The sequence below is a fragment of the Schizosaccharomyces osmophilus genome, chromosome 1, assembly GCF_027921745.1.
Source record: "Schizosaccharomyces osmophilus chromosome 1, complete sequence".
In the NCBI taxonomy this organism is placed as follows: domain Eukaryota; kingdom Fungi; phylum Ascomycota; class Schizosaccharomycetes; order Schizosaccharomycetales; family Schizosaccharomycetaceae; genus Schizosaccharomyces; species Schizosaccharomyces osmophilus.
The window spans coordinates 5,472,416-5,495,158 of NC_079238.1; the positions used below are offsets into that span (position 1 = coordinate 5,472,416).

The 22,743-nt window shown below is 37.1% G+C and overlaps 10 protein-coding genes across 10 annotated transcripts; 6 read left to right on the forward strand and 4 right to left on the reverse strand.

The window, feature by feature from the left end:
- Positions 1 to 259: 259 nt before the first annotated feature.
- Positions 260 to 1,003, reverse strand: SOMG_02478 (SNO4 protein; the record flags this gene model as incomplete). The annotated part of the gene is made up of 1 exon (XM_056181270.1): positions 260 to 1,003. The coding sequence occupies one exon, from the start codon at positions 1,001 to 1,003 to the stop codon at positions 260 to 262; it is 744 nt and encodes a 247-aa protein (XP_056036115.1).
- Positions 1,004 to 1,326: 323 nt separating this feature from the next.
- SOMG_02479 (meiotically up-regulated 180 protein-like) lies at positions 1,327 to 2,490 on the reverse strand (the record flags this gene model as incomplete). Its single annotated transcript, XM_056181271.1, has 1 exon — positions 1,327 to 2,490. One exon carries the CDS (start codon positions 2,488 to 2,490, stop codon positions 1,327 to 1,329), a length of 1,164 nt encoding a protein of 387 aa, XP_056036116.1.
- A 670-nt stretch (positions 2,491 to 3,160) lies between these two features.
- Positions 3,161 to 3,331, forward strand: SOMG_02480 (uncharacterized protein; the record flags this gene model as incomplete). The annotated part of the gene is made up of 1 exon (XM_056181272.1): positions 3,161 to 3,331. The coding sequence occupies one exon, from the start codon at positions 3,161 to 3,163 to the stop codon at positions 3,329 to 3,331; it is 171 nt and encodes a 56-aa protein (XP_056035903.1).
- A 460-nt stretch (positions 3,332 to 3,791) lies between these two features.
- On the forward strand, positions 3,792 to 3,944 carry SOMG_02481 (uncharacterized protein; the record flags this gene model as incomplete). The annotated part of the gene is made up of 1 exon (XM_056181273.1): positions 3,792 to 3,944. One exon carries the CDS (start codon positions 3,792 to 3,794, stop codon positions 3,942 to 3,944), a length of 153 nt encoding a protein of 50 aa, XP_056035902.1.
- Positions 3,945 to 4,753: 809 nt separating this feature from the next.
- On the forward strand, positions 4,754 to 5,302 carry hry1 (HHE domain cation binding protein; the record flags this gene model as incomplete). Its single annotated transcript, XM_056181274.1, has 1 exon — positions 4,754 to 5,302. The coding sequence occupies one exon, from the start codon at positions 4,754 to 4,756 to the stop codon at positions 5,300 to 5,302; it is 549 nt and encodes a 182-aa protein (XP_056035901.1).
- A 1,374-nt stretch (positions 5,303 to 6,676) lies between these two features.
- Positions 6,677 to 8,284, reverse strand: SOMG_02483 (plasma membrane gluconate:proton symporter Ght3; the record flags this gene model as incomplete). Its single annotated transcript, XM_056181275.1, has 1 exon — positions 6,677 to 8,284. The coding sequence occupies one exon, from the start codon at positions 8,282 to 8,284 to the stop codon at positions 6,677 to 6,679; it is 1,608 nt and encodes a 535-aa protein (XP_056035900.1).
- A 3,417-nt stretch (positions 8,285 to 11,701) lies between these two features.
- Positions 11,702 to 13,261, forward strand: SOMG_02484 (MFS transporter superfamily; the record flags this gene model as incomplete). The annotated part of the gene is made up of 1 exon (XM_056181276.1): positions 11,702 to 13,261. The coding sequence occupies one exon, from the start codon at positions 11,702 to 11,704 to the stop codon at positions 13,259 to 13,261; it is 1,560 nt and encodes a 519-aa protein (XP_056035899.1).
- Positions 13,262 to 14,958: 1,697 nt separating this feature from the next.
- SOMG_02485 (uncharacterized protein) lies at positions 14,959 to 15,214 on the forward strand (the record flags this gene model as incomplete). The annotated part of the gene is made up of 2 exons (XM_056181277.1): positions 14,959 to 15,028; positions 15,072 to 15,214. 2 exons carry the CDS (start codon positions 14,959 to 14,961, stop codon positions 15,212 to 15,214), a joined length of 213 nt encoding a protein of 70 aa, XP_056035898.1.
- A 950-nt stretch (positions 15,215 to 16,164) lies between these two features.
- Positions 16,165 to 17,850, forward strand: SOMG_02486 (arylsulfatase; the record flags this gene model as incomplete). Its single annotated transcript, XM_056181278.1, has 1 exon — positions 16,165 to 17,850. One exon carries the CDS (start codon positions 16,165 to 16,167, stop codon positions 17,848 to 17,850), a length of 1,686 nt encoding a protein of 561 aa, XP_056035897.1.
- A 534-nt stretch (positions 17,851 to 18,384) lies between these two features.
- On the reverse strand, positions 18,385 to 20,157 carry SOMG_02487 (pantothenate transporter liz1; the record flags this gene model as incomplete). Its single annotated transcript, XM_056181279.1, has 1 exon — positions 18,385 to 20,157. One exon carries the CDS (start codon positions 20,155 to 20,157, stop codon positions 18,385 to 18,387), a length of 1,773 nt encoding a protein of 590 aa, XP_056035896.1.
- Between the last annotated feature and the right edge of the window lie 2,586 nt (positions 20,158 to 22,743).

Below are 22,743 nucleotides of genomic sequence, written 5' to 3' on the forward strand. Positions count from 1 at the left end.
TTAAATGTTGACTATCATAATAGACCATACGTGCCACTTGCCTAACTTATGGATAACCAATCTTTTGTAATGAGAACATGATAACTCTGGAAGAAATTATCTTCTAGATTCCGAAAATCTGTAATCCCACCTCCCTTGAAAACGTTCTTATTAGAAATAACAAGGAACTGAAATGTTTTAACCCAGTTTATATCCGTTACTTAACCATTGTAAATTTCAACCTTGGCCACTTCATCATTATATTTTTTTGTTTACAGAATTATGGTCGAGATAACTTGGACTCTAGAGTTTCGATAGCCGCTTTGGCGGTTGATTCAGCACTTTCAGGATTCACTCCGGTTACTATTCTACCGTCAACCTGAACAAAATCAGACACTGGAGTACTGGGGTTAATGTATCTCGCTTCAGCCTGTTCTAAAATTTCATTCAAGAATCCAATATTGTGATTTTTCAATGGAGTAGAAAGCCCCATCATTACTTCACCCGCATGCGTAAATGCGGTGACATTTTTCCCATAAACAACAGATTTTCCTGCAGGGCACTTGGAGTTTTTAACATGCACCAACAAAACGGGTCCATGACAAACAGCAGCTAAAATCCCTTTATTATCATATATTTTAGCTGCCAAGTCTTGCATGTCTTTGGCTATAGGTAGGTCAAACATTGCACCATGTCCTCCTGCAACAAATAACAATGGGTATTCGTTAGGGTTAACCTCTTTAGCAGCTTTAGCATTTTTCAAGCAAGTCCAAAAGTCATCATCCTTATCATCGAGAACTTGCTTCTCCAACTTTCCTAATGCCATATTCATCAAGGAAAGATCATCAAACATGCACTGCCCTGTCTCCGATACTATTTGTACCTCGTACCCAGCTTTTTTGAATACTTTGTATGGAACAAGCGTTTCAGAAAAAAAAGCTCCTGTTTTCATGCCATTTAAATAAAAAGGGCCATAGTAACTAGTGGTACCCAACAGCACTTTCTTGGTATTGTTTAAGGTCATTTTACTCACAAGTGAAGTTTGTAGGTCGAATCAATTGCTGAAATTTATATCAAAAATTGTTTATTTGCCCATCTCAAATCAATCCGAAACTTGGTAAATTGCCCACATTACACATTACCTGAGGTGACCGAAATCTAACATCATCCAAATCGTAAGAGTAGGTACTGAAGAAAATTAGAAGCGAAATATAGAGACCAGCATATCAGCAGTCAATTCCTAGCTACTAAATTAAGGCTTCATTAACTGAAATAAAAATGTGGAACTTTGACGACGCTAGTCCGAAAACCCAAATTTTTATAAAGATAGAAACCATGAAATCATGTTTAACTTAGGTTATCGTCCATTTCTTTTATAAAGTTATACAGTGCATTCACTCCAAACTTTTGAGACCATTCCTCAAAAGTTATATATTTCCTCAAGAGCATAAAAGTTTCTGTAACGAACAAACCATCATGAATGCCCTTGTTTTCGATCATTATCCTTTCAGGATAATTTTTACTTAGAGAGGACTTTTCGAGGCACCATTCCAAAATACTGTCTCTCAAGATTTCGTCCTTGCCAACCACTACCAGAAAGTTACCTTTACGCAAAGGTGGAAGTTCTGCCCAAATATCATCTGAAGTGTTCAAATTTATATTTGCTAATGGCAAAGAGTATAAATTCTCATTTCGTTGAAAAAATTCTTTTCCATATTTTTGCGAAACCTCGAAGGTGAGCACATCTTTATTAGCATTATTTTTATAAGATTTGGTTTTTTCGGCATTGTTCAAATCCAACCAAGGTGAAACTAACGCTACACCATGAGGCCAGACTACCTTGTTTGTTTTGGACCTTTCGTTTAAATAGTAAAGCATAGACAGCGAGAGGTACCCACCAGAAGAGTCACCGACTAGAAGTATTTTCTTGTATCCAAGGGAAACCAACTTGTCATAAACATTTAAGCATTCAAGAATTGGTGTTGGATAGGTGTTTCCGTTAGGTAGCAAAGAATAATCGATAAACAACATAGAAGGCGGTTTTGATCCTTTTTTTTTAAGCAGAGTATACATATTACTGAACGCAGAAATCTGAACCGGTGAAATAGAATGGCACAACATTCCGCCATGAAGATAGACGATAACGGAGTCCTCTTTACCCATTTCTTGAGGATGTTTAGCAAGCCATGCGGAATCGGGGATAATTTTTTCAGTATCTTTTCGAGTGAATACTTCTCCATAGCTAGGAAGACTTTTAGAAGGATTGAATTTGTTCTCGTTTTTTTCTAGTATACCAAACAAACTCTTTCCCCCATCGATGTATTTAAAATCTTTCAACGTCGTCCCACTACTTAGATGCGTATAGCTCATAGCAAACAAATTCAGAGAAAAGCTTTTTTGAAATGCTTCTTGTTCTCGAAATCTTGTCCCCACGGTTACATACAAAATAGCTGTCCAAATCCATACAAACGGAAGGGTAATTAACCGCAAAAAGAATGAAAAAGACATCATTTTGATATAAAAGTTTAAACCAAGGAAATATTCTTTAGTGGTTTATATCGCAAAAGATATTCACTAGATATGCCGACTTTACCTAACAGATTTTGAACGCTTGCAATCGTGAGTTATAGGACCTGTAGAGCACTTCATCTAATAACTAGCAGATGAAAACGGAATAAAACTTACTTATGTTTGTCAGTAGCAGTTTTATACGAGACTTTTCTTGGTCCTCCAAGCTGTAAGAAGTACTCTATTCGACAAAAAATTTCAGTAATTAAAAGGTCGTTGCCTATTATTCATCCACCGGAGTAATTTAGAAAATGGTTCCATCCGTTCGTTCAAGTGAAAAAGTGTGTCTGTGTAGTAGTCGTGAAATATTCCAGTCTTAGTACGGTTAAGGTGTCAAATGCAAATTCGAATAGTAGACTAGAATCAACTTAACATTAGATTAATGAAGATTTGTAACCTAGAATTATTCATCAACACTTGAAACTGTTGCTGGAAAATCGATTGATGGGAACATAGGAGATCAGCTCTTCACGTTGATGGGTTTCGGTTGAAAGACGCTTTCTTGCTTTGATTTTAGTTCCACTGAAAACCGTTTTTTTGCTTTATATACATCTGTTAACTGAAAATGACTACTTTAGTTCAGACAAAAGTGGATGAAACTACCCCATAAGGAATGCCTTGCTTTTGTCATCATTTGTCGGCTTTTTACCTCTTTGTTTCAAAAAGCGAACAAATCGGCACAATGTTAAGATACACCAGATGTTCGAGCGAAAAAAAAACCGGTCCTTTCCTTTGTTTCTCAACAGCATTGAAACGATTACCACACAATCGGAAACTCTTATAAGAGTGAGACCGCTTGTTTTTATTTTTCTTTCTATCTCCTGTTTATTACCGTAAGTCCCGCTCTTTTATTCGTTTTGTTTGAACATCTATTGTCCGAGTCGAATGGCGATTACAAGTCGTACACAAACCCCTCCGCGACGGATCTAAAAATGCAATGTATCTTTGATGAAGTTTTGATTCTTCTTGCCATCTCCACATTGTTCGTGACTCTTCATCTTGGACCAAAGCGATAGCCAATTTTGGGACAATGGAAAATTTCGTAGCGAAGAATGGGACCTTGAACAAAGGGAGGACATGGTCGGTTCGTTCGGAAGTCTTGATTTCAGGTATAAATACAGGCTGAAATGGAACAAGAAATCATCATCCAAAGCTTGGTTTTCATCTCTTTGATCACTACTCTTTTCTCTTTTTGACTTTTTGACACTTTTTTTTGCTCTCCTACCTTTCAACAAACAACAACAATGGACGCTATGAACAACACTTCCAACAACTCTACTCTTGCCAACAACGCTCCTTCCAAGCCTGCTGTTACCGTTAGCGCCGCTCAGTGGTACCAACCCAAACCTCCAGGAATGTGGTATGGCAATTTCTTCTTCTATACCATTCTGTACTAACTTTCCTTTCTTTAGTGTCATCGCTTAAGAGCAAGTCAGCATTTGTGACTTTTTTATGCCTTTTACGAGGCTACGTTTTTACTTTATAATTTTGCCAATTTAATTTTAATTTTAATTCTTATAATTACAAAACTTTCATATATATCACCTCAAATCCAAATTTTTTGATTCCATTTTATTTCGCTTTCATAACTTCAAAAATTGCAGGATTGAGTAAAGGAGAGACGTAAATTCTCATGCTTATAAAGACCATGATTTCCCATCTTGAATGCTAGATCTAAAGTATCTTGTCTCACCTACTCTCACCCCGGCAACAAACAATTGAAAGCAGGCACTCTGTGCTACCGACAATTTTTTCGCTACTATTGCCAAATTCCAAATGAATTACCAATGAGTTCAAAACAGAAAGAAAAAAAGTAAAGAAACGAGAGGTCAATCCCAGTCGTCATTCATCCTTCACTATGATGTGTCAAATAATTGGCCTTTCGTCGACCAAACGTAGATGACAGAAATTGGTCAATCAGAATGGTTTCGATAGATTTATTTACATAGAAAACAAAGTATTGATAAAGCCAGCGTCATGTAAACATAACAAATTGCTCGATGCTAATGTCGGCATATCACTCATGAAAACTTCAGTGATGAACAACTGAGGTCAGTTAAACTTTCCATGCTTCACAATGTTTTTCTCTTGAAGAATTTCTATATAAACCAGGCGAACCCAGCTCTCATGGAATAAATCAGTACGAATGCTAAAGCAACGTCTTCATTTGCCATTGTTAACCATAACAAGAACATACGCAACAAAAATGTCGAGAATCTCAGACGTAGTATTCAAAGATCACCGAGAGTTACAGGATCAATACAAAAAGATCAAGACCGCCAAGGATGCAGACACTGCAATTCGTTGGCAAAACCAATTTGTATGGGAATTGGCTCGCCATTCAATAGGCGAAGAAATTGTCGTTTATCCAAAGTTTAAAAAATACCTTGGAGAAGTTGGAGCAGAACTTGCAGAGAAAGATCGAAACGAGCATCAAATTGTCAAAGATTATTTATATAAATTTCAGTCTTTGAAGCCTAATCAAACGGAATTCCTCCCGACAATTGATGCCTTGATGGCAAACCTTCAAAAACATATTGAAGAAGAAGAATCTCAAGATTTTCCTCAATTAGAAAGTAAATTGCTGGCAGATGAGTCACAGGAGATGGCGCACAGTTTTCAAAGAACAAAGATGTTTGTTCCTACCCACAGCCATCCATCTGCCCCTAACAAGCCTCCCTTCGAAACTATTGTTGGACTGCTTTCAGCACCTCTTGACAAGTTGCAAGATTTAATGAAACGATGGCCTCAATAGTATTATGATGCAGTTTCCTTGCATGCTTTTAGTAGTTTTATAATCCTATAATGAGTTTAAGTAATTGGTAGGATTTGAAATAAGAATGCCAAATACATATAAAACCCACGAAATGATTACAGTAAGAAGGGAAAACCCCAAGTCATTTTGTCACTTTTGTTATTTTACTAAGCCGTAAAGACTACAGAAAGTCATTTTATGGTATTACTAAACAACATGTACGGAATTGGAATATGTTTTTTTTCATGGAATGGAGGATTTATATCAAGATCGGAATTTGTATGAAAAGAAGTTTTCCTTGTTACTCTTCTCTTGCGATCCGTTTTATACTGTTTGATTTTAGTACTTGTATTACTTGAAGGAGTCGTAAAGACAGATTGAATCAGGATGATTATTTCCTTTTGGCGGTAATTTTCGTTTGCCTCTTATTTACCTTTTCTTTCTGATATGCTTGCTTATTTGTTTTATTTTCATTGTAAAGCATGCACTTCCATAGCGGGTATTTATCGAGTCAGAGAGAAACAAATAGAAACGGACTTTTATCACTTTCTTTTCTTTGCTATGTGCTTCCTTCGCTCAGTTGGATGTCAGTCTCTATGGGCGAGTCTAGTTCAAAGATTTATCATCTAGTATACAAAGCTATGTGAATTCAAAAACTAATAACCAAATTTAAGATATAAGCATGCACGTATTTCGAGGCATTCCAAAGGTTGAAATGGGTTGTCTGATACGACTTATTAACGAAATTGGAAACAGCATATCATCATTTGAAATGCGCAAAAACACAATCAATAGCTCCTCTTAACTTCCATACGTCTATACCGGCTTTCGATGGATACTTTTTCTACTCATACTCGCACAATGCTTTAATGTAACTTGCCAAGTAACGCAGAGAACCCACACTAACTGTAAGGTCCGCAGCATGGAACAAAGCCTACTTTATAAGTAGTTTGCTGGTAAAGATACGAGAAGTTCTATCTCAAGTTAAAGAATATGCAAAATTCTACCCATAAAAACTTTCCCTTGTTACAAAATAAAGCAGTACAGATTCAACACATCTAAAAAAGGGATATTTTATTTCAAATAAATCAGCATACGTATCTCATTAATTTCATAATAATCAAAAATAAAAGAATACCTAAAGTACCTTTATTGTCATATTCATCAATTGAAAATCCATGAACCATTCCAATTCCCGAAATAGATGCTTCAGCTATTTTGCTTTTAGTCCATTTATATGGGTATAAACATACAAAAATCATGCTTTATAAGCTAAATATCATCGTAACTTAGATGAAAAATCAAATAAGCTATCGCTCCCATAATTTCATTAGGTTCTTCTATAGGTAGCGTGAGGAGCCGCAAGAAAACGGTTTATATTTTAAAGTCCAATCTTCCGGCATCAACGGTTTTATCAACATCTTCAATTTTTTCGGCATTTTCAATAAATTCTTCTTCTTGACCCTGGGCTCCTTTGGACTTCTCTCTTTCACGTCTTTCTTCTTCTTTGCTGAATTCAATATGATGTTTCTTAACATTACGAATGTAGATGGAAGAATTCCAGGGCTTGACGTTCGAAAGATAAAGATCATTCACCTCTTCTAACGTCAATCCCTTAGTTTCCTTCGCCATGAAGAAGATTTGGAACGCTGAAACAACATTAATGCAAGCATAAATATATCCTAATTTGAAGCCTATAGCATTTGAAATAAAGGGAGTAAAGAAAGAAACCATAAAGTTACCAAGCCAATTTCCTGCAGCTGCGACACCAGCACATTTACTGCGATAGCGGATTGGAAACGTTTCACCAACAATGACCCAACCAATAGGTCCCCAAGAACAGCAGTAGGAAAAGATAAACAAACATGAAAACACAATCATTACAGAACCGGCTCTAGTGTCTGAAGAACCATCTGGATTATATAGCTTTTTATCACCAACGGCGGCGTAAATGAAAAAGCATATACCCTGAAAACTGGCACCAAGCACAAGCGGAAGTCTCCTACCAACGCGGTCCACAATACCAAGTACACACAAGGTCGTACCAAAATTGATGGCACCTAGAATAATTGCAGGAAGATACTTGTTTGTCATTCCGGTTCCCTTAAACACCTGAGTAGCATAATAGAAGTAGTAGTTATTACCGATGAGCTCTCTTAAAAGCATAGTCAAGAACCCAAGAGCAGTACGATACCGAATTTCTGGACCAAGGATGTCACCCCATTTTGCTTTTCCTCCAGCCATCTCTTTATCAATATCACTTCGAATCGTGTTGAAGTTTGTTTGAATGATATCGGTCTCTGGGCTGAGTTCAGCAGTCTCACACATAACTTGAAGAGCTTGGTCTTCTTTTCCAATGTAAATAAGGTATCTAGGGGATTCAGGAAGGAAAAGGACACCGATCATAAGAAATACTCCCCAAAGCATGTTGATTCCTAGAGGGATTCTCCAAGTGGCTGTGTTGGCGAGATCCTTGGTTCCGATGTTGATGCATGCTGCTACCAATGTACCGCATGTTTGAAACACTTGGTATGTGCAGACAACGGCGCCGCGAATTTGTGGTGGGGCGACTTCTGATTGGTAACTTGGACTAAGAACAGACAAGGCACCGATCGTGAGACCGACAAAGATTTTACCAACCAAGACTTGCACCCAAGAATGGATGGAAGTAATCAAAACAATTTGACCTATAATATAGCATCCACTAAAAAAGCAAATAGAATTTCGCTTTCCAATGAATTCCGTAAACGGGGAAGAAAGCATGGCACCAAACAGACAACCAGCATTCACCATACCCGTCAAAAGACCTTGACGCGCAGCCGTATAAGAATACTCATGTGTAGAAGGATTAAAACGATTCGCAAAACGAGCTTGGAAATCCTTCATATTTAAAATGCCGCTAATGGAACCGGTATCGGCACCTCCCAGCCATCCAGCCATGGAGATAAACACAACGAGAATGGATGTAATAATTCTCTTCATTTTCAAATACGGCACACAAACTATTCAGCGGCTTTGGGGATGATACAATGGGAATAAAAGTTAATGGTAAAACGAAAGTGCAAGCAAACTCAAATGAAAGAGAGTTGAATAGTCAAAGAGGAGAAATAACCCTCCATAAAGGGAGCGAATTCTACAAAAGGAGGAATCACAGACAGCGAGCGATTTACGACTATGAACAACTCCAAGAACCGAAGATTAGTATAAACAAGGAATGGAAAAAAAATGAAAATAAAAATGAAAAGAGAAATTTACTAAGGAACAAGAACTGTACTTTCCGGGTGGAAGCCTTTTTATATTGAAATATGCTTTTCATTCTGTCAGTACCAACCTAATCGCAGGGCAAAGCTTAAATATTGAATTTCATGGGGAGATCAGCTCTAGCGCCAATAATGTCTCGTTTAGGACTTTGAATCATCATCATTCCAGAGTTGCTCCATAAATAATAAAAGAAATGATGTGGTTTATTAGCCAATGGTAGTCTACAGATCCGAGCACTCGTTCTTTAGAAGTGGAGAAGTGACATCGCGTTCAAATAAGGTATCCTATAGGAAGGTAAGGAAATGCGGAGTTTACCTATACCGAACACTAATCCTCTGCCCCCTACTTGATGACACGCAACTGGTCGAATAGAAGGAACCTTATTTTAGTTTGTTACTTCGAGAACATCCAGCGTATCATTCCACCCATGTTGCCTGGGCCCGGCGGGGATTCCTCTCGCGGAATTTGTTTATTTGTTTTATTGCTTATTTTTTTAATTATTTCGTTGTTTGTTTATTTACTTTTTCTTGTTTTCATTCTGTTTCTACTTTTGCTGTGGTTTCCCACATGGTCCTAAATGGGATTGTTGTGAAAACATATAGCGGGACAGAAATGGGGCCCAAAAAGTCCAGTAAAAGTTTGAGTTTGAATTGAAATTAAAATTGGGTTTGTGACAAAAAGCGTTTTACTTTTTTTTTTTTTTTTTTTTTTTTTTTTTCCTTTACGCAAGGGTGGGCGATTTGTTCTTTGAGTTCTTTGAGTTCCTTGGGGTCCTTGGGGTCCTTGGAAAAAGTGTAAACAAAGCTTAAGTGGGGGATGTAGAAGGGACGTGTTGGCACGGATGTACTGATGTACTGATGTGGTGGCATGGCTTGGTATACTCAGAAAAGATATGCAAAGAAAGTGGTGGTCCATACAGGCCGCCATTTGCAAGGCAAGGAAACGATGAATGCCTCGTGTAAGATGTCCTGTACAAAATGACTCAAAGTTTTCTAATCGCACATAGTTGCTCAAGTGTATCAGTTTGGCAATGCTCTCTTGTCTTGCTGTAGGAAAGCCAAATTCATTGAAATATAGATCCTTATCAGCTGCTGCTGAAGATCTTTGTTCCCCATTGTAATCAACTAGTTCATTTCTACGGTTTAGAGGGCTCTATTTTGCTTTATCAAAGATGGGAAGCGTGAAATAAATATTCTCTGTTTCAGCATTCCGTTGATTTGGCATTCGCCAGTTAGACGAACAAGAATAAGCAAAATTGCTTTTTTCCTTCTTTTATACAAGAAGTTCATCTAATAAATTGATAACGCAATCCATGCGAAAGATTCCTAGCTTTACGGTTCGTAGAAAAATTCAATGTTTTGTCACTGCCAATGCTCGTTTGTAAAAGGACTAAAGGCTTTAGGCCTAACAAAATTCAGAAAGACTGATATATTCTGCATCTCAATTTCAAAAGTATAGTAATATGATTGTCTAAAAAAAAGTAGGAAACAGCGCTTTTTTAAAACAAAAGTGTTGTAGGTATTCAACAATCTCAGCTCTTGTTCATATAGCTGTTTAGCAATAAATCTCAGTATCGCGCTCTACATACAGAGAGGACTTGAGAAGTACTCTATCTTATTTTTTTCATTATCATTGTTTTAAGTTTAACAATCTGTTCATAAGCCTACATTACTGCCCCGCTAGTTTGGTATTTACTTATGGATTCCATTCGAGCCATTTCTTTGTTTCCTGAACGACTCTGAATAGTTTTTACAAATATTTTTCTTTATAGAGATAGAATATCTTGTGGGCTAGTTTCTCCTCTACCTCGAGATAAAAGAGTCCTATAAATTCTTGCTAATTTTGAGCGATGTGACTCAAATTATTCTTGGGGACTGCCCTTTAAATTCAACTACAAATAGTAGTGCCGGATAAGGGCCACCAGATGGAAAAGAGTAATAAATGGATTAGCAAAACAATTCTTAACTCGTTCTGAAACAAACCTAATTCTATCCATACTTATAAGGAAATCTCGAAGCAATATCAAAAGCAACAGCAGCTGGAACACCCTGGTAATGTTAAAGCTTCTTCAATATGGGTATCCGTAATTTATTTCTAGGCTCACCATAATCCTCATTACTTCAAACCTCCTTTCTATGCACATTACTCATAAACTAGGCGAATTTTGTAAAAGGTGCTTCCTTTTCTTACTCTCATCGTTATTATTGACTACTATCTTTTCCTTTAGACTTTCGATTCCAGAAACAATACAAACGTAAGCACGATAGCTCGAATTCGAATATAATACACAATTTGCTTTTTAAAACGCTTGAAGTGACAGTGTGGTATTAGTAGTTTTTTGCAATAAATTACTTTGCATGATCGTCTAAACTTGTAGGACCAATGTCTCCTAAATTTTGCATCTCTATTTCTTGATCTCTTCCACAATGCTTAGCAGAAAAAGTTGCCAGAAGAGCATCATCCTCGTATATATTTCTGACGGATTTGCTCGTAAAAATGCGTTCCTTCTAGTTCACACTCAAAATCCAAGACGGAACAACACTAAAAATCCTTTGATAGTTTTGTTCTACTTTACATAAACAACAGTCGGACCTCTCCATACACAAAAGTAACTTCAACAGCGTCCAAGCTGTTACTTATAGATGCCCTGCAATCGCCTTACTTTTGATCGGTGGAGCTGCTTATCCCAAACTACAGAAAGGGTTCTTTCACTTTTTATCATATCATCAAGTCCAACCAGATAATTTTTATGACGTTGAAAGATAAACAAACAACTGGAATTTTAATATTTTTGTTTCTCGATAAAAAGCAATTGGTTAGTGGATTCGTTTTAAACTTAAAGCTACTGATTAAGGATTGCTATATATGGACCTATTTCTCGTAAGAAAATGCGTTTTCTGGCAGGACTTATACGATACGCTACAATAAGACTTACAAGGCTATCATTTTGTGAAATATTGAAGAGTTTTTCTTCGATTTGCATTTTCCTCGGTGTAAACGCGCTTTTACTGTTCTAGCGAGCAATTTCCTCATTTTCTGATTTTAGTACCTATCCAATTGGGGGGTTGTCTAGTTCAAAGTTTATATCTTATCTTTTCTGTTTTCTGATTTATTATTTATATTTTGTTAGCGTTTATTATGTCTTCAAATTTGAGTTCTTTTTCTGTTGAAAAAGTCGAAACAAGTGTTCCACCAAATACTGAATTAATGGTTCATGATTCGATAGCTACATCCTATTCAAAACATTCAATGAGAAATTTAGACGATGAAAAACAAAATGTTTACGAATCTTCATCGCAAATAGAAGAAGGATCTATCCATTCTACCACTGAAACTGGGGGTGAGTCTATTAGCGAATGGAAAAAGTTCTATGAAGTCTTCATCTGTGGTGTTGCCTTAATTTCGGATGGCTATTGCTCCAACTCTATCGGTACTGTCATAACGATTTTAAAGAGGCTTTATCCCAAGGAGACAACAGGCAACAAGTCACTAAAGGACATAGGTATGATTGCGTATGTTGGTACTGTTGTCGGTCAATTATCCTTTGGTTGGTACTCTGACTTTTTCGGTCGTAAGAATGGTATGATTACTGCTACTCTTATTCTTATTGTATCGACTGCTCTTTGCACTGGCGCTTATGGATATCACGGAAGTATTAATGGAATGATTTCTGCTATGATTGCTTATCGATTTTTTCTCGGTATCGGTATTGGCGCTGAATACCCTTGTGGATCAGTAGCTGCTTCTGAGAACTCGAGTCAAATGAAGCCAGGTAGACGACATGGTTTATTCATTTTGGTAACAAATGCTGCTGTTGACATTGGGCTTGCTCTAGGTGCTTTTGTTCCATACATCCTTGTTTGCATATTTAGCGATCGTCATCTTCGGGCTGTCTGGCGTATGTCGATTGGTTTAGGTTCTGTCATTCCTATTCTTCTTCTAATTGTTCGCTTACCAATGAAAGAAAATGGAGTTTATTTGAAATCTAAAATTCCCTATTCCAAAATTCCATGGCCTGTCGTCTTGCGTTTATACGGTGTTCGTTTCCTCGTCATCTGCATTGTGTGGTTCACTTATGACTTATCCACTTTTGCATTTAGCTTATACTCTAGTACTATTGTTAGTGGCGTTCTCCCTTCGAATGCATCTATCGCGAAAAGCTTTGGGTGGAACACTCTTATCAACTCATTTCCCCTCCCAGGTACTTGGTTCAGCTGTATTTTTGTCGACATTATTGGTCCCAAGTGGTGCTTAGTGTCTGGCTTGATTTCCCAAGGTGTCATCGGTCTTTTCATGTCCGGATTTTACAATCAACTGGTTCATCGTATCGCCGGCTTTTGTGTTATATATGGCATCTTTTTGACACTCGGTGAATTTGGTCCTGGTAGTAATATTGGCTTACTAGCTTCCAAAACTTCGCCTACTGCCATTCGCGGTATTTATTATGGTCTTGCTGCTGCCATTGGAAAGTGCGGTGCTATTGCTGGTGTATACGCCTTTGGTGGAAATCAAGTGCGAGTGTATTTTTTTGCTGCCAGTGGAATCGCGCTATTTGTTGCTGTCTTGGTTTTCTTTTTTCTTCCTCAAGTCCATCAGACCTGCGTGGAAGACGAAGATGAACGCTTCATTCAAGCTTGTGTCGATGCTGGATATGGAAATCCTTATGTTTACGAGGAAACATACCTTGTGAAATCGTAATGTTAGATCCAACACTTGATGTTGAAAGGAAAGAATTAAAAGTACATTGCATGATAGCGGGGTCTTTCTTTTTCAGTCAAATGTATTTTTACTTTTTTTTTTTTTTTTTTTTATGATCGATATGACTAATTTATATATGCTTTTGAATTTTTCCTTTAATGAATGACTCAGAAAAGAAAAACAATAATAGTACTTTTATTGATTTTCGAGTGGAAACACTACTTTGGACCGAATCATCTACGGAGCGCGTTCTTAGGTGTTTGAGGTTGATAATTACAGCATTATTTATAGAAATTATAGAAAATCGTTCAAAAAGGAGAATACAAAAATCATGTTCTAAAGAATATAAAGACTAAACCATTTAATATCCAGGTTTTTTATCGTATTTTTGATAATCCAAAAGACTGCAAACCTCAGATTTATTTCAAAAACAGCAAATGGTATAACTAGTGGCTTGATTCCAAAGTCCAATAACGAACTATTCAGCTCCAGTTTCATTGGATACTTATCTGCAAATTGGAATGAACGACAGGTACAAAATAGAGTTAAGAACATCAATTCCAGCCTTGGCGAAATATAACGGAGCACTTGAAGGATTCGTTTGCTATACAACTAAGGACTCAACATAAAAAAGTGAGCTAACTGACTATAAGAAATAACTGGATAATGTAATTATAAATGGGACAATCTTTCCTTAAAAAAGGCATTGCTTCTCAAAAAAAATATCAGTTCTAGTAAAATATTTTAGCAAAAAGATCCCAACTTAAGGATTCTTTGCTCTATTTTTTCGCCTTTATTATAATAGCAACAAATGAACCAAAACAAACGGAAGAGTATGCATAGTAAATAAAATAAATTAAAGATTCTTTTTAGCGAAATCCCATCTCATCCTCCACTGAATATTTATCATGTTGGGATGCAATTTAATTACCGTTGTCCATGATCGTAACAAAAAAGAGACGTAACGTAGCTTTAATTTCTTCCCACCCTGCTGTTAAGTCACGAATCGATTTAAATTTTTGGAAAGCATGAATAGAAAAGTAAAATGTAAAAATGGCTGGCTGGCTCGTTCAAATTGTACTTGGGGCTTCCTTTTCATTGTATAAAAATACAAGTTCTTAAGAATTGATCCTTATCAAGCTTCAATTCTTTTTGTATCTGTCGTTGAAAGATATAGAAAAGATGTGATCAAATAACCTCTTACACTCAAAAAAACCTTATGTACTGCACTTGCACTTGCACTTGAACTTGTTTTCAAACATGATTGCACATTATCACTTCTACATAAACATCCATCTCATCTCGAAGCGATCATTGTACAAAAGAGGTATTATGATTTCGGCCGTTTCTTTGTCTTTGTTAACGAATGGATTTCATACCAGGAGGGTTGAGTGTGACTTGCTCAGCTCAACATAACAAAGAAAAGATGCGAAATCGTTTCTTTATTCTGATCATCAAAAGAAGTGACACATCTCTTTCATCGTCAATAGTATATGATGTACTTGTTTGAACTCTCAATCAAAAACAAATGACTTGTAACAAAAGATCACCTATTGTGTGTTTTATAAGCCCTCAAGATGTCGCAAATTTAGGCTTTGTCTTACTCTCTTTGTTTGGAAACTGTGACGAAATATCATAATGAACAAAAAAAGTAAAAGTGGAGACGTTGTTTTCAAAATTTCTACTTAATGAACCCAATGGCTCTTAAATTTGGTAAATCCAAGGAACCATCTACCATACCATTGACACTTTCCAAGGTTTATCAAGGTTAATACAATGCGCATCTTTTTAATCAGTCTTTTTTTCACAGCTCTTTTGGGAATCGGTGTTGCCCATCCGTTGAATAACGGTGAAGTCGTTAAAAACACCACTTCGATTGCTGTTGCTACCCATGAAAGCTTTAAAACTATAACTTCTGTTGCTCCTCCAGTTTATTATACTGGCAAATCTTAAGAGAGAGAGTAGAATGCACTGTTTCCGATCTAATTCCAGACGGGATGCAATACAATTATTATTATTAACGAGATGATTCTGAAAGAATATTTATGACTTTTGTTAGAGTACTACTAGAGAGGACAGGAATAAACTGTTTTGCAACTATTGATTTATTATTTACTTTCAGCAACACTGTGTAGCACTCGGTAGAAGGAACGAGACCATCAGACGCTTAAATTCAGCTATCAAACGACTACTAGCACTGTGACAGCCAACCGGTGAATTATAAATACCTTCAATATTTGAAAAGATGCTAAATTTTATACGTTCATTGCAGTAATAAGCTATAGAATACAGAATTCAACAAGGCTCCGGCAAACTTCATTATAGAAAGCAAGCACAGATTCTTACTTGCTTTGTTAACATTTATAAGCCATAGCAAAGGTCCTCGTCCATCAATAAATGGGATTGGCTCTGTTTATAAAGTTTTCAGATCTCTTTGCCGAGGTTTTTGTTTACCTTGAATTCATTTCCGTCAATCTATTTTAATAACATGCACATTACCTCGAAAAACAAATTTAAAAAACCCAACTTTCTCCTTTAACCTCTACAGGGAAGCTATTTTGTCAGAAGAAAGTAAGCAACTCATCCCTCTATAACCTTATGTTGTTCCGTACAAATATTCTCCTACCAAGTACTCCGTATTACAAATTGTAAACAAAGCAAAGTAACAAAACATGAAGCAATTCGAAACGAAAATTGTGCAACTTGAAGAAGAAATTTGTGATGTTCTTTTTTCTAATCAGTAGATAAGCGCATCTTTTTAGTGCTATATATTCCACCAGGCGACTCACTCAGCAGTAGAACACGCAGAGATCCTTGTAAACAAAAGGTACCGCTTAACTTGATCCTTCTTTTTGTTTCTTTCCTTTTTTTTGAACTTTCAATTTTCCTTTTTAGCAGACAACATGACAAAATCTCCAAACTTTCTCATTATTGTTGCAGATGACTTGGGTTGGTCAGATGTTGGAGCGTTTGGATCAGAAATCAACACACCCAATTTAGACGCCTTGGCCAAGGAGGGCCTTCGCTTTACTGACTTTCATACAGCATCAGCTTGTTCACCGACAAGGTCTATGCTCTTGTCTGGAACCGACAACCATCTTGCCGGTCTGGGTCAAATGGCAGAGTTTGCATCACGGATCCATCAATGGGATGGCTATCCTGGATACGAAGGCTATTTGAACTGGCGGGTAGCAGCTTTGCCTGAGATTTTGAAGGAAAAATATGATACCATAATTTCCGGAAAATGGCACTTGGGATTAACCAAAGAAACTTCTCCTTCAGCTCGTGGATTTGAAAAAGTATTTTCCTTACTCCCTGGTGCTGGCCATCATTTTAAAGATTACAAACCTTCAGATGAAAATTACAAAGAGAGTTCAGATGAACTAAAGAAATTACTTCCCCCTCTCTATATGTCTGGAAGCGAATTCGTCGACGCAGATAAAGAGCTCCCTGAAGATTTCTATTCTTCAGATTATTTCGCTTCCAAGCTCATAAATTATCTTGATGAACATTATAGAAAAGACAAAGATAAACCTTTCTTTGCGTACCTTCCATTTACCGCTCCTCACTGGCCTCTACAAGCACCTCGTCATCTCATCGAAAAGTACAAAGGGAAATATAATAAAGGCCCAGATGCTTTGCGGTTATCCAGGCTAGCAAAGCAGGAGACGCTTGGAGTCTATAACAGCACAACAGACGGTCCTCCAGCAGAAGTATCTACCGATGAAGAAAAACAGTGGTCAGATATGAGTGAAGAAGAACAAAAAACTAGTTCAAGGACGATGGAAGTTTACGCAGCAATGGTCGAACAACTAGATCGGAATGTTGGAAACGTGATTCAATATTTAAAGGAAAAAGGAGAATACGACAACACATTTGTTTTGTTTATGTCGGACAATGGTGCTGAAGGTGCTATTCTTGAGAATAAACCTTTAAATGGAGAGAAAGTTTCTGACCTCATTCGTCAAAGATATAATAACACATTTGATAATCTAGGAAATAGAAACTCATTCGTATGGTACGGCCCAAGATGGGCGTTGGCTGCCACGGCTCCTTCAAAAGATAGCAAATTTTACATTTCAGAAGGTGGAATCCGTTGTCCACTTATTGTTCGATTCCCTCCAATCATTAAGAACCCAGGAGGCATCTCGCATGACTTTACTACAGTTATGGATATCACTCCAACTGTCCTTGAGCTAGCGGGCATTCGACACCCATATCCTCGATACAATGAAAGGGATGTTTTACCATTGAGAGGGAAATCTTGGGTAAATCATCTTGCTAACGGGGAACCTGTCTATGATGAAGAAGTAGACTTTACTGGATGGGAATTATTTGGCCAGCGCGCAGTAAGACGTGGACCTTGGAAGGCCATTTACGTTCCCAAATCAAACGCCTTTTCTGTTGTAACTCAAAAGTATAAGAGCGGGCGAGGTGGTGATTCGAAATGGAGGCTTTACAACGTAAAAGAAGATTGTGCTGAATCCAAGGACCTTTCTGAGGAGAGGCCAGATATACTCCGTGATCTGGTCAATTATTGGACTTTGTATGTCAGCGAGACAGGCTTAGTTCCTGTCATTGAAAATTAACGGGCAGACAACTCCATAAATTCACCTTTATCCATGCGCTTTATGATTCAAATTTAATTTGTATAAAATCGTAGTCGTATTGTGCGGCATGTCATTTGTAGGAAGCTACATAAATAAAAAAGAAAAAAAAAGTCAGTAATTGCAAAGACAAGAATATAAAAATGACTGCAAATCTCACTGTTTATGAGATTGCTTACAACGAAAGCAGTATAGTTTGTATACTTTAGTTTAAACGTTGATGTCTTTTGCATTTAGACGCCAGTATAGGCTCGCGAAATTTGTTGGTAAAATCGGAGTAAAGCCGATATTATAGTTGGATCTTCCCATCCAAAGATCTGAAGAATTTAACTAAAATTGCTATCTCAAACATTCAATTTGAACTCAAAATGATTTTCGTTTAAAAAATTCAGCTCCACAAGGCCCATATTCGCTTCAAAGGCATTTTTATACTTTGCGCCATCAAGAAAAAAGAATTTCATTCAGCATATTATTCGTAAAGGTCTCTCAAATATATGATTAATACACAATAGGTACTCAGTGAAGAAAACGAAAATCTAGTCTTTTGTTTCCTTCATCCGTAGTATTTTCAATGTAATATTTTTTCTCCTCTTCCGTCGTGTCATTCCATACTTTCTCTCTCTTTTTGTTTATGTAGACATAGAAGAATTTTGTAAATAAATAAATAACAACGTTAAGGCAAGTAATGCCAATGAGATCGCGGTTTCCTCGTCTGTAGCGAGGGGCATCATCTGCCCGATAAATCATGGAAGACACAATACCACCAATCTGGACCGAGATATTATACAATGAAGCAGACACAGTTCGGGTACGAACAGAATTCGAATTTTGAGAATTCCAACCTACCTGTACTGGATGCGCATAAGGTGTACCAACAATTAAAGTAGAGAGTACATACAATACCCACTTGCTGGTAGACCCGGGCAAAACGTACAAGGCAATTAGTAGAGGCAGCATATAAAATTGCGGACTCATGCAAACCATTGCTTTCTCTCCAATCATTTCGCTGAAAAACGTAAGTGTCAACATGTTTATAATCTTTAAGAATATTGACGGAAGGACTAGTAAATTGGTTTTGACAGTTGAGAATCCAAGGTTTTTCAAGCTCAATGTTAAATAGGAGTTTGGTGGAGTACAGGGAATCATAAAACAAACTCCAATTGCATACAGAGGCCACAAATGGTAATCGCAGAGGGCTTTCCAAAGAAGCTTGGGAGTTAATGCTTGTCGATTGTGCATAGTACCTTTCGAAGGATCGTTTCGTAATGCTCGATTGACAATGATTTTCTCTTGTCGTTCACTAAACCAACCTTTTTTCCCGCGGAACCAAGAGGCAGTGGCAGTGGGGCCAGAAGGCATCATACCATAGGAAAATAAACCAATAAAAAAAGTGATAAGGCCTTGAATCAAAAAGAGGTAGCGCCAACCAGCAATCCCATGGCGACCACCTAGTTTGAGAATGCCGACGGCAGAAAAAGCAGCGAAAATATCAGCAAGGGAATTGGAAATCCAAAAGAAGGAAAAGCGAAGGTTCAACTCGGAACCCGTGTAGTAATAAGACAAATACAAAACAACATCCGGAATGAATCCTCCTTCTAAAACACCAAGCAAGGCTCGGGTCACATAAAAGGAAGCTTTATTTTTTAAGAAAAATTGAAATATTGTCACAATACTCCAAAGCGTGATTTGAGTGGGGATCCAGTGATCAGGACCAATACGTTTACTGATCAGTTGTGATGGCAACTCTGCAAGTAAAAAGGAGCAGTAAAAAACAATCATTCCGTTATTATAATCATTTGTGGTCATGCCTAAATCACCCAAAAGGTTATCACTCAGCGCTTGTTTGATATTGGCACGATCCAGCTCGAGTGCGAAAAACATAACACATGTCCAGAGCATAATAAACAAATCCATTTTTCTAACAAGTCGTTTTTCTTCTCTCCAACTCCATCGAAAAAATGGGTCGAATCGGTGATTATTTTCATAGGTATCAATAGGGTAATACGCTTCTCGTACATTGGGATCATCGTACACGGAATACTGAGTGGCTATCGCATCGTCGGGTATTTTTGTCCTTGGTCCAAAGAACAAAGAGTATAGGGTCCTTTGAGGAAGTGGTGGTCCCAAGTCATCGGGTTTGGCTTCATGGACCTTGGGTTGGGATTCTAATTCCGTTAACTTGAGTGTAAATGTATGTGGTCCTTTTTTGTCTTCCTCTGAATCGGATGAATGTGAACTACGACTTCCACTGATATGGGTAAGATAGTCATCTGTTTCGTCGTTGCTCATGATGAAAGATTGACAGCGTCCTTTCGGTTTGGTTCGTTTTCCTATAGTAGTACTTATAAGCTATAAAGCGCCTCGGTTGACGACAAACGATGTCTAGTCAATGCTTCGTTTTCTCAGGCGGGAAAAGAATGACAAAGATCAATACGCAAAAGCACCGCCATTCCAACATTTATATACATATTCAATCGTCAAGATGGTGGAACCTTGCGGTAGATAGATTATCTGTTGTTCTTCGGAAACCCGTCTAATCATGCTCGACGGCCCAATTAGTAGACTTGGAAATTATATTTTTTTCTGTTAAAATTAACAACAAACATGGTCACATAGGTAGTTCAAATGATAAATTTTGGAAAGAATTAGGAATCTCTAGGTCTCGATTACGCTGGCAAGAAAGGGCCATTGCGTTTGTCACGGTTGTAATATTCACTGGCTGTTAGAATAAAAGTCGGTGGATATAATAGTGCTGTAAATAGGGAATTGGTTTCTTCTTGTCCTGTAGTAGAAAGACAATAAACAGGCGCTGGAGATTCCAATAAGTTCGCTTTGAAATAGATATGAAAAGATCTGGTTTCAACCTGAGTGTCTTTCGAGCAAAAATTCAGACGGTAGACTTGGGGAAGATTCGTTTATTTGTCAATTGAAGGGTAAGAATTCATATTTGGAAGTTACTTAGATTTCCTGAATGATCGAACTTGGGTTCGACGTAAATCCAAGAAACGGGTTTTCGTCAGCGATTCTATAGTTGGATTGGCACACAAAGTTTGCAATGCAAAACAGCTATGGAAATTGTTAGAATTACCAGAGATATCTTCCAATCTTTTTTTTAAACATAATGTAAGAATGGCTTACTGTTCTCTGTTTATCCTAAAAAAGTATGAAACTCACATGGAAATAGTCGCCTTTGCATGAAGTTGGAATGACGAAAAATAGGTGGTTCTAAAAACAGACTTTTAACATCATGCTATGGATTTGGATTATGTTTTTGTACTTTGCAACTAATTTTGTAAGGTATCATCAGTATGCCGGTATTGCTTCCTGTCTGTCTTTTATTGCTTTCTACTTCTACGATGCTGCTATATGCAAATAAGTAATCCGAATATATCAACTAAAATCATATAAAGTGATAGTTCGCATATTACAAATCGTAAACAAAGCAAAGAGATTTGTGACATATGAATGAAATCTGGTGTATTTGAAGTAAATGGGTCGTTCGCTGAACAGGAATAAGAATAAAAAAATGCTTGACATGTTTAGTTACAATGAGATACTTCCAACACCGAGTCTTTACACTATCATTGCCGCGGTCTTAGGTGTGAACAACGGCAACCTTCCTTCCCTCCTTTTCTCTTGCCTGTTCGTTCAAAATCAATCATCTGAAGCTAGTACGGTGGTGGATGTTACATTGTTGCCAAACACTTCAGTTTTCAACTAGTTCTCACAACCAGAGGAAAGCAATGAAACAGCATTGAATTGGCACACATCTACAGTAGTACGGATTTATATGAAATTCACTCTAAAAAGCTGTCTTCATGCTTTATGCGTTGTATACAGAACGATGCTCTATAAGGAGATGTATACTCAGAAAACCGATTTCGGTCATCATTTAGTTATGGCCGTGACCCTGACAAAAAAAAGTTACTTGAAATGTACCTCAACGTACGTTCCACTTACAAAAAACCGCTCCTGTTAGTTGCCCTCCCCAGCTAATTGACTCTTGTATGATGAAAGCCTTTACTCGTTTATTGAAAAACTGACTATCTCCATCTAACCCATTAACGTTTTTCTTTTCCATAAAGAAAATGGGGTTTTGCATTTTATTGGGGATGATTGCTTCTACCAGGAAAAGGTTATATCTAGCTATTACGTTGAAATACAAAAGTTATTTCAACTTTTGTCAAAATGCGAAAATAAAAAAAAAATTAAACATGGAAATCACCTCAAATACCGCGATTTTGACTGTCAAATTTTCACATCGGTAGAAATCACTTTCCTTTTTTTATTTTTCAGAATCATTAGATGAAAGTCATGACGTAACAATGTTGTTTCATGGGTGACTTGTTTTTTGTCATACCCAACGGGGTCGTTTGATTCTAAGTGCTTATTTCGGTAAATGTCCATTGTCACTCACTTGCTCAACAAGCTTTTGGTTTGAAACAATGATGCTTTGTAGTAGTTGTTTATTTCTTTTTTTTATTGATTCCTTTGATTATCGTACTTACATTCGCATGCAGACGAATTTCAATTAGAAATTTGAGCACATATGGCAAGTCCAAACACGCAGAAAAAAAATCAGTTGGTTTTTGCTATTACGTTTACCGTTGCCAACGAATTTTTAATTGAAAATAAGTAACAATGATCAGTAATAGAAGTAGAAAAATCGTAAATAAAAAAGAAATGGAAAAAATGTTTATAAAGGATTTAGTTGCTGCAGGTTTTCCATGCGATCAAGATAAAGGTTTTTTTGATTATCTTTTGACACTTGGGATATCTTGGACTCATAGGAACTAATTGAAATTGAATTAAAAATCAAAATTAACAGAACAAAAAAGCAAAGCAAAGCAAAGGATAGGATAGAAAAGAAGTTTT